This window comes from Misgurnus anguillicaudatus, chromosome 21 (assembly GCF_027580225.2).
Source record: "Misgurnus anguillicaudatus chromosome 21, ASM2758022v2, whole genome shotgun sequence".
Lineage (NCBI taxonomy): Eukaryota > Metazoa > Chordata > Actinopteri > Cypriniformes > Cobitidae > Misgurnus > Misgurnus anguillicaudatus.
This window is the reverse complement of record NC_073357.2, coordinates 25377149-25387642: the sequence shown is the minus strand read 5'-3', so window position 1 is coordinate 25387642 and position 10494 is coordinate 25377149. Positions and strand designations below refer to the sequence as shown.

The 10494-nt window shown below is 35.4% G+C and overlaps 1 protein-coding gene across 1 annotated transcript in view; it reads right to left on the bottom strand.

Annotated features, from left to right (window-relative positions):
- Positions 1 to 545: 545 nt before the first annotated feature.
- The window catches only part of fgf11a (fibroblast growth factor 11a), a 107694-nt gene continuing 97745 nt past the window's right edge, over positions 546 to 10494 (bottom strand). Inside the window, exons 4-5 of the mRNA XM_055198715.2 lie at positions 2418 to 2616; positions 546 to 2313 (exon numbers count right to left, since the gene is read on the bottom strand). Coding sequence (XP_055054690.1) covers positions 2177 to 2313; positions 2418 to 2616 — 336 coding nt within the window. The 3' untranslated portion in view covers positions 546 to 2176. The remainder of the gene's footprint in view (positions 2314 to 2417; positions 2617 to 10494) is intronic.

Below are 10494 nucleotides of genomic sequence, written 5' to 3'. Positions count from 1 at the left end.
CATATTTGATCATCACTTCAACAGTTGCGCGATATAAATGTTAATGTATAAATTAGATGAATGTCGATTTATAAAATAAACACCACAGTCTTAAATTATATCTTCATTATGTCTTTGCTGCATCTGTGTTGGTTGGGAACTGCGCTCTGTTGCAGCCACACTTGATTCTGAGGAACTACTTTGTTTGGGGGAAGAGTAATATTTGTACTAATATAATTACAACTTATTTCTGTTTTATTTTATGAAATCCCACTAACTTTATGAATATGAAGTAATGTTTTATAAAAGCAATAAGCCTCACAAAGCAGTGGGGTTACAGTGCATTTTATAACAGCTAAGGGGCGTTGTTAGGCACGACGCAAAGCGGTAACCCACTGCTTCTTATTGCTTTATTCTGGACATGGACAGTAAACCGTATAAAGATTTTCAATGAAGGGTCAACAAGCTCTCGTACTAAATATAAAACATCTTAAACTGTGTTCCAAAGATGAACTGAGGTCTTATGAGTTTGGAACGACATGAGGGTGATTCATTATTATTTTTCATTTTTGGGTGAACTATCCCGTTAAAGGCAAATCAAACAGTATGTTTCTATAAGGGTCTTTGCTCTGCATAACAAAAAAAGGGTCATCATGCCTACTCAGCATACAAGTAATGAAATAATGATTGGATTAATGTTGAAATTGTTTTGAAATAGGAAAATAGTCCATTGTAACATACAAAACAATTTAGTAAACAACAAACTGATCACAGCGACAACTTTACAGCAAAATTAATACTAAAGTCTTGGTTATTTTCAATAAAATCAATAACATAGACGCAAGATGACGGCAATTAAAACGAGAGAGCGGGAGCCATTTGAGATACCGGACAGATAATCTGATTAATCAATCAGAATCAAGTATTTCAGAAAGACACATAATAAATTGGGATAATTTGTTATCTCCAAAATCACATTTAACAAGACTGTATGTATACCTGTATATTGTATATTTTCTATACTATAGCAAATCTTTGTAAAACTTCAAAATTATTACAGTAAATCCGCAAGTATAATTCGTCATTAGGTTCTTGTGCAAAGTCTACAAAAAAAAAAAAATAAAGAGGTCACTTCCAAAGTTTCTTTTCTAAAAGCTCTTCCAGTTTTACCAGAGAGAAACGAACAAGAATTGGACATTTTTGCCATTTGTTTTGTTTCATTTGCCCTGCTCTCAGACAAATCTAATAGAATGGAATTGAATATAGGGACATGAACTTTGGAAAACTTGCAGCCCCAGTAGTCAGCACACTGCATCAATTCTGCCCTGTTCCGAAATAACACGCATACTAAAAAGAGGGGAGAAAAGTACAGCTGTAACAGTATTGCTCTCTGGGTATATTGCAATGAGCGAAACAACAACTTATCAAAACAAAAAGAAACAATAATGCAGCCCTACTCCCTCCGTTATAAGTCATCTTACAAATGATATCGTATTGCTGTTACACGCACACACGCACACGCATTTCTGCCCCACACAAACTCATTAGCATAAAGACGATGAGCAGTGAAAGAGGTTTTTACTGCCTGAGGTCGAAAGGCTCTCAACATTATCATCTTAAGAGGAGGGGAAGTTTTATTTATTTAGATATTAGGTATGTATGTATGTGGCAGCATTCCTAATAGTTCCCGAGAGAGTGTGCAGGGCCTTTCCTGTGTTATGATGTGGAAAATGGCTTTGATGTCTCAAGCTAATCAAAGTGCAGTCGAGGTAAATAAGGGATAGGAGATTATAAACCCGTTTTAGTCATGATGACAAAACATTTCAGAGGTACTTCAGTTAAACAGATATGGGGGACGCCTGAACAAATAAAGGAAGTTTAAATTGAATGAAGTGTTTTTTTGTTAAATAAATAGAAAAGAATAAGGAAGACGAAGATCCCTTCTTTCAAGTATAGCTGTTCTTATAAAGTGGCACGGCCACTCCAAAGTGGAGTGTGCTTGAGAAACACTCTGAGCCCAGACCATTCCCGTTATTATTGCTCGGTATTCCACTGGATTAGGAAAGTGGGAGAGACCAAGGAACGCAATGGGCTTTAGACCTGTCGACAAGGGTCTTTTCAAGCCCTGATGCACTGTAGGAAAATAGTTTTGAGGATCAGTGAAAGGTCTACACACATTGCTTTCCGACTCCTGTCGCTAGGATGCTGCAGGGGCGGGTAGCACATGGTCTTTCTTGCTATTTTTATGGACAGGTGAGTCTGACGTTTTGGCTGTTTTCCTAGGTAGACTTTGTTCAACAATTTCATGTAGCGATGGCTCCCTGTACATGGCAACTAGAGATAAAGAGAGAAAGAAAGTAACCAGACAAAAAAATCATTTATTTTTACTTCAGTACAGCAAACATTGTTGTCTTGTTATCAAAAACATAAGGTCATACCCTCTATGAGCTTGGGCAGAAAGTGGGCTGCACCTTTCGTCTTTTTGACCCGGTTTCCTTTCATGACCTCTCCATCTCGGTTAATTCCAATATACCAAGCCCGACCCGACTGTGTCTGACGATACAAGATCGACGAGTATGTCACATAATAGTTCTCAAACACACACTCCTTAAACTTGCACTCGGGTGTAAAATGTTCCTGCAACACAAAAAACACAGAGAGAGAGAGAAAGAGGGAGAGAGAAACAGTGAGATTTGTAACTGCTGGCCATTATCATATATTAATTTACATACAGGGTTCAGCAGGGACGGGAAGGAAATGGGCCCACATTTCACTGTGACAAGGTTGTGAAAGCATTAGTGTGCTAAGTAAATGTGCGCACATGAAAACATCCAGGCGTACACGCCTTTACATTACGTATTTATTGAACATACATGTTCAGTTCAGGTAAACATAAGTGTCCAGACATGGGTCATTCTACAAAAAAGGTGGAAATGCTTGTACCTTGCTTTTGCAGACCCCTTAATAATTTAATTTGACCCAATAATCCCATAATAATATATATTAAATAAATATAGACTGTCCTTAAAATGATGAGAGAGTTTATTTATTTAATTTTCTTTTTTTTACATGTCTGGTCCTGAAAATTGCCCTGTCCCTTTGATCATACATGGAAGTTGAACTGTGTACTTATTATTTAAAACCATGTTTTTTGTAAAACAAATCTAATTTACATTTACACTTAACCCTGTATGAATTTACTACAACACTGAAATGTTAAAAATACACTATTACTATGAATAATATCAAATAAATATTTGTCCACCAAATTTATGTAATTGGTGTTACCCTACCCAAAGCACTTTTATTTTGAAACAATGCATCAGCTCTTTGAAGTTTTTCATGAGTCAAGAGGTCAGTGGAAGAAGTGCAGTGGAGGAAGGCAAAAGGTTTGTGAGATGTCTTACCTTATTTGTCTAAAATATCATGATATATCTAAGAATTTTGAGATAAGATTTTTTGGATGTCATTAGTGTTACTCTTTTTATAGCTGGGAGTGTTAAGATCTTTACATAAAAATACATTATACTGAATAAGTATGTGATTGTTACATCTCTGATGAAATAGCACATAGCTAATGGCAGTAATTTTGTTCAAATATTAAATTTTTTTCTGTAAATTGTAATTGGTGTTACCATCATTGGTGTTATCGTCATTAGTGTTACTTCTCTAATGAGTACTTCCTAAGCACTATTCCTTTAACTGACCAACATAAAAGCATAAAAAAAAACAAGATGGAAATTTTTATGAAAGTTTTATGAGTTATCATATTCATTATCTATTATTATATTTTAATTTTGTCATTGGTGTTACATTGTGTCATTGGTGTTAAACCAAGTTTTGGAGTTATGAATGTATTTTCTTGTACTTTCTAGTAATATTTTGTTGTTGATATGGGATGTAAAACATTGTTGATATTTCAGTCTTGCATTCAAAGCCTTTTTGGTTGAATATATTTGTTGGTTTTAAAGAAAAAAGTCAAACTGAGAATCAAATAATTTCATACAATGCTGGGTAAGAATTTAATTAAACAAATATTAATAATCAATTATTTTCTTGCTGTTATCATTCCTCTACTCAACCTTTAACTAAATAAACAAGCTGTAATGAGAAAAAATATTTAGTATCAACATTAATGTTGTTTAAATCACAGGTAACACCAATGACAAATAAATGACTCATTGATTCTTTTTTTAAATGTATTAAAAAGTTAAAAATAGATCAAGCTCCCCGTTTTGCGAATTCATAGATTTGACAAGTTAATTAATGCTATTAAAGAAGTTTTGGGTATGTTGAAAGAAGTTCATTTAAGCAAATTTCCATCACCCGAATTCCACCTTTTTCTGTAGAATGACCCACATAATCTTTGCCCCAAGCCGAAACTGTACCAAACTCCTTCACTCCTAAAATCCCTGTTGTTGACTGCAGCCTGACAGTTAACAAAGACCAACATCTCTCTCTTTTATTCTCTCTTCTCTTATCCTATCTATCTTTTCTATTCTCTCTCTCTCTCTCTCTCTCTCTCTCTCTCTCTCTCTCTCTCTCTCTCTCTCTCTCTCAACCTCTGTCATTTCGTAACCTTGTCAGGGAACAAACCAATTTCCAGGATTGATTAGGATCCTTGGTGTGGCTGGTGAGCAAAGCAGCTGAATAAGGAGTTTGCTCCTCTCTTTCTCTATTTCCCTCTCTCTCTTTTGCTCTAACATGTTTGTTTTGAAATGTTTCTCATCTGTCAACAAAAGAAAGTAGTGATGTCTTCATAAAACACATTTGTGGTTCAACTGGATGTTTAATATATATATATATATATAATATATATATAATATTATATTAGTAAATAATATTTATAATTAGGACATATAGAGCTTTCTTATGTGTTTGGCTGTCTGGTTTCTGTTTTGAATCATAATAATCATGATTTAGAAATAGTTTAGAATAATTTCCGCATGAAGTCTTGTCATTAAGGTAATGAATAATTATTCCATTTAAATGCTGTTATGGCGAGGTGTAAATCTTTCTTGCAGGCCTATTTTTCTACTTTTAATGAGGCTTCAGCTGGACATTAAACACCTTTCAGAGTAAAGTGCTCGGGCTAAAAGTCTCTGTCAACTTAAATTAATTACCAAATTGAATTTAATTGGAGCTTCCGGTAAAACCAGATGTGTATGTGTGCATAATTTAGGGGGTATTTCTAAAACATTCGAGAAACAGATATGGTAAAAGCTGCTGACTTTCAATTTTACAGTAATTAGGATCCTCTATAGATAGTCTAGTGCAGTGTTTCTCAAACTTTTTCAGCCCAAGGACCACTTTATCTTCCAATTTTTTTCTGAGGACCACCTAACAGAATCTCACTCTAACACTCCCCCAAAAAACAAGAAAATAGGAAGGATAAGCTAAGTTTAAGTTTAATATGCAACTGTTTCAAGTCAAAAACTAATTTTTTTAAAACAAATGCAATGCTATGTTCAGAAATTATTATATGAATTTTATTTCTTTGAAAAAGTAAATGTGAAATGAGTTGCAGCTTAATATGAACAACAAACTGCACATGTGTAGAAAAAAATGCAATTAAACATACTAAAACTGAGGTGGTGGGTAAATGAAGTCTATGATTGTAACTATGGTAACAATAAAATACTGGAAAAAAATTTCCCCTTAATGTCCAAAATCACTGAAATTACAGGGACTTAACACATGAACAAAAACTAGTACATTACAAAACTAATAGATCTGTGGATTTTCAACCCAGTCTCACCCTGACCATGCGTCAATATGTTGACGCGGAGGGTATACCTTTCGCGTCATTTTTTGACGAACTGGGGACTGCAATACTATTAAGTCCGTTGCATTCTCTTTCCTGTTTTCTTACCATTTTCTACCATTTTCGCGTCGGTTTAGGGTTAGAATTACAGAATGACATCCCTACCCAAACCTTTCCCTAACCCCAATGCCAGGCGACAACTGTTTAATTTCGCGTACCTAGTAGTGTTGAAGTCCCCAGTTCGTCAAAAAATGACGCGAAAGGTATACCCTCCGCGTCAACATATTGACGCATGGTCAAGTGTCGTCAAATATTGACGCCATGGGTGTGAGACCGTGTTAGGATTTTAGCTGCTTTCAGTTGATGCTTGATCTTTTATTTTGACTTCTATTTGGTTTAGCCAACCGATCCATTTTTATGTTATTAAAACAGAAAGGCAAGAACTGATATCACAGTTTCGCAAGTGCATTAAAAATCTACTTAAATAAGTGACAATTGTATAAACCAGGGGTTCTCAAAGTTTACATTCAAAGGCCCAAATCTGAATTCTCATCATTTACATAGGTCCGGAAAAACTTTATGTAAATCATTTGTTTATATAACAAATTAACACAAATAGTCTGGGAAAAACATAAGTGTATTTTGCATTTAAACTAAAAATATTTTTTTAAACATAAACACAAGAAATAATGCTTACTATGCTTCTCAATGTCTCAATGAATTACGGTGAAATAACGCTACATCCATAAGCCAGGGGGCGCTCTAGTGCAGAAACTCAATATGCGCTGCAAACGAAGAACCAGACACACGCAGCTCCAGGAAATGTCTTAAGGATATATTTATATTGCTGTTCTTCAAACGTTTTCAGGTATTTTCATGATAATAAAGAATATGTATAGTGATTATGTTTGACGATTGTTGCTTTTTCAAATGCATGTTTTAAACGACTCAAACCAACAGTGATTTCAGATTGATATGGACTTACTGATCAAAAGCCGTAGTGCATGAAGTAGCTGTGCATAATATCTGGGTTTGATGCAGCGTCACACAGGAAATGTTTAAATAACTCGTTTTATTTTCGGACCAGGAATACTCTTAAAGTAGCAAATGCACACATTTAGCAATCACATAGAAATTAATGCACTTGTAATATGAAGTGGACGCGGGTCCGGATCAAGTTCCCGTTGGGTCCGGATCCGGACCGAAGTTCGGACTTTGAGAACCCCTGGTATAAACACTTGCCTAGTTTAGGTCATCTTTTGGCGGACCACTGGGGGGGTTTGGGGGCACCACCTGTGGTCCGCGGACCACACTTTGAGAATTACTGGTCTAGTGGTTTATAAATATGTGTGTGCAGAGGGATATTGACATTATAAATTTAAATAATGATATGCATTTCAATGGCCATATTTAATAACTGCATAGATAATACTTAAAATCACTTAAAACTATTGCATTTTCATTCACACTTAACTTTGCTGCTGGTCTTTCTCTGAGAGGGAGCTTGTGCATGGTTGGCTTCATAGCTGTCAAATCTGTCAAACCATCTCTAGTTTTTTAATATTGAGAGAGAAATGATACTAGCTCTTTTCAGTTTTATTTCTTAAGCTTAACGCGTCGACTTTTTGGGGCTTTGGCCTGTTCACCGTATCCCCCAGAGTTAGATACGTCCATACATAACTTTTTCTTTTCTGTGCGTCCCGTGGCTCTGTTTGACACAGCCAACTCTACAAGGACTGTGAGGGAAAGGCTCCAGCTAGCATACTGCTCCCAATAAGTGACAAAACAATGCCAAAATTTTCCTATTTATATGTTGTGATTTGTATAGAAACAGCCTGTACAAATAACAAGGTCATATGAGACACAGCCATCTTTTAATCATATACATATGGGAACTATATTCTTCTGAGAAGCTCCTGAGAAGCTTCTGAGAATATAGTTTCCAGTATGCTAGCTGGAGCCATTTACTTCCAGTCTTTGTGCTAAGCTAGGCGAGCGGTGGGTGCGTCAGAAAGAGTTACGGCACGCATGGAGATAAAAAGGACATGGACTTATCTAACTCTGGGGGATACGGTGAATAAGCTAAAGTCCCAAAAAGTCTGCATGTTCCTTAAAAAAAGTAACACTACGGTTTGGTGTTGATAAATGCTCACCGATTGGAAACATTGGTCTAGGGTGGTATTTAAAAATAAGTGTGTCCAATGAAATTCAGACTGATCTAACGTAAAGTCGTGTTATAGTCACACATTTTTTTTTCAAGAAATTCAGCTTTTTTGGGTCCTTGGGACGACTTTCATTTTCGTTTTATTTTATGTATTGTTTTCTCATAGTTTTTTCCTATTTTCTTACCATTGTCGCTTGGGGTTGGGGTTAGAATCACTTTCTGTTACATTTTTAGACATCCTAACCCAAACCCCAACTCTAACCTCAACTCCAGGCGAGAATAGTTTTAAAAGCGGAAGAAAAACATGTAGAAACAAATACATAAAAGTACATTCTAACCCAAACCCCAAATCTAACCCCAACCCCAAGCGACAATGATTTAAAAATAGGAAGAAAAAATGAGAAAACAATATATAAAATAATGCAAAAAAGAAAGTCGTGCCACAAACACGAAAAACTATAGAAATTTGTGCTGAGTGACACGAAAAAGACATTTGTGCCCAAGGCATGAAAAAAGCTGAATTTCGTGCCATGGACACGAATAAATTAATCAAATTTTTCGTGACTATAACTTGACTTGTCGTGAGATCATGTTGATCAAATTATACACTCTTATAAGTTAATGAACTGATGTTTAAGGAAGTTGAAGAAAGATAAAGAATGTAACTGAGATAAGAGACAAGAGTGCTATCTAAAACTGACCTCTGGGTTTTATTTTGGGTTGTAGTGCTCTTAATTACCAGCAGGTGTCAGACAACACATGGTGTACTGTTGATCCAGTACTAACTTAGGGGGATTAGCTGGCTTAGAGTCAGGTGTGCACTCGTCTAGAAAGCAATGTAACCTGGGCATGCGTTTTAGCCAAAGATCATTAGTTTACTATGACAAGTGATGAATTACTCATTCCATAGCACATCTCTCTCTCTCTGACAACAAAATATAAAATATATATATATATATGCTAAGTCGTGTTGTGTTTTACATGTATGTGCGTGTTGGTGATGATGTGAGATTAACTCAAAAGCACAGGGGTTTGATTGAATCGGGCCGCAACAAACAAGCCCAGTTTAAAAACGCCCATAATGTCTTGATTCTCTGCCTCACTGCTAAGCCACTTTCACTGGCTTGAACAATTCTACACATCACAGCACAATCTCTCAGTTTTCTCTTTCCTGCCTGTTAAATGTAGAAATAAGCACTTTTGGGAAATCTGATTATTATGTATCGGAAATTTTAACATATTATGTTGCATAAAGTTGGAGTAGCTGAGAAGTGATTCTGGAGGAATCCTCTGCCAATCAGGAGGAAACACTTCATCAGCTTTCAGAGAGGCAGCATATTTCTTAAATTAAAAAAAAGCAAAGCAAAAAAATCTGCTCATCTCTTATCCCAATCTAAACCTATGACCTGGTATTATTTCAAGGTAATAGAAAAGGTAAATTATGAAGATTTTCATGCTTTAGTCTTTTGTATACAGTGCAAGTTCAGTGGCAATGTTTATAAAGATCTAAAAATAAAAAATCTTAAAATGTCTTTACTAAAAATGTTGACCTCTGGAGAAGCTCTGAAATGTTATTCACATCCAATCTCTTATTCCAAAACAACACTGACACCATGCCAGTTTATATATGTGGCGATGAAAATGGCATCTATTAAGACCCATGCTAAAGGCATTTTTAATGTTTTGCTGTGCTTTATATTGTGCTACATTGTTGAATGTACAATCGAAGAGCTGCATACCTCAAAATTCTTCTTCAAAAAAAAAATCTTATTTTGTGGTTCGTAGAACGAATTGTAACATACCAATATACCTTACAAACAAAAGATCAAAAAGTAACCCATGTTCATCTGTAAGTAAAACAGTAAAAGCGGAAAGTCTTGTAATAGTTGCAAAATATGATTAATTTATTCGTGTCCATGGCACGAAATTCAGCTTTTTACGTGCCTTGAACACGAATGGCTTTTTCGTGACACTCGCACAAATTTTTCGTGTGTGTTGCACGACTTTCTTTTTCGTATCATTTTATGTATTGTTTTCTCTTAGATTTTTCCTATTTTCTTACCATTGTCGCTTGCGGTTGGGGTTAGAATCACTTTCTGTTACATTTTAACATCCTAACCCAAACCCCAACTCCAGGCTAGAATAGTTTTAAAAGCGGAAGGAAAACATGTAGAAACCAATACATAAAAGTACATTCTAACCCAAACCCCAAATCTAACCCCAAACGACAATGAATCCAAAATATGAAAAAAAAAAGATAAAACAATACATAAAATGACACGAAAAAAGACATGCCACGGACACGAGAAACTATTTATAGAAATTCGTGTGAGTGTCATGAAAAAGACATTCGTGCTCAAGGCACATAAAAAAACGAATATATTAATAACATTTTGCGTGAATATAACACAACTTTCCATGAGATCATGTTGAAGTAAAACCATACAATCATCTTCAGAGTATCACACAGATACATTTCCAAAGCAAACATCTTTCTACAGGAGCTATTTAAAGTCTGTAAGTCTATGTCTACGTTACCAGACTAATATGTTTCATGTAGGACCTCAGTAAAATATCAAAACCTTTT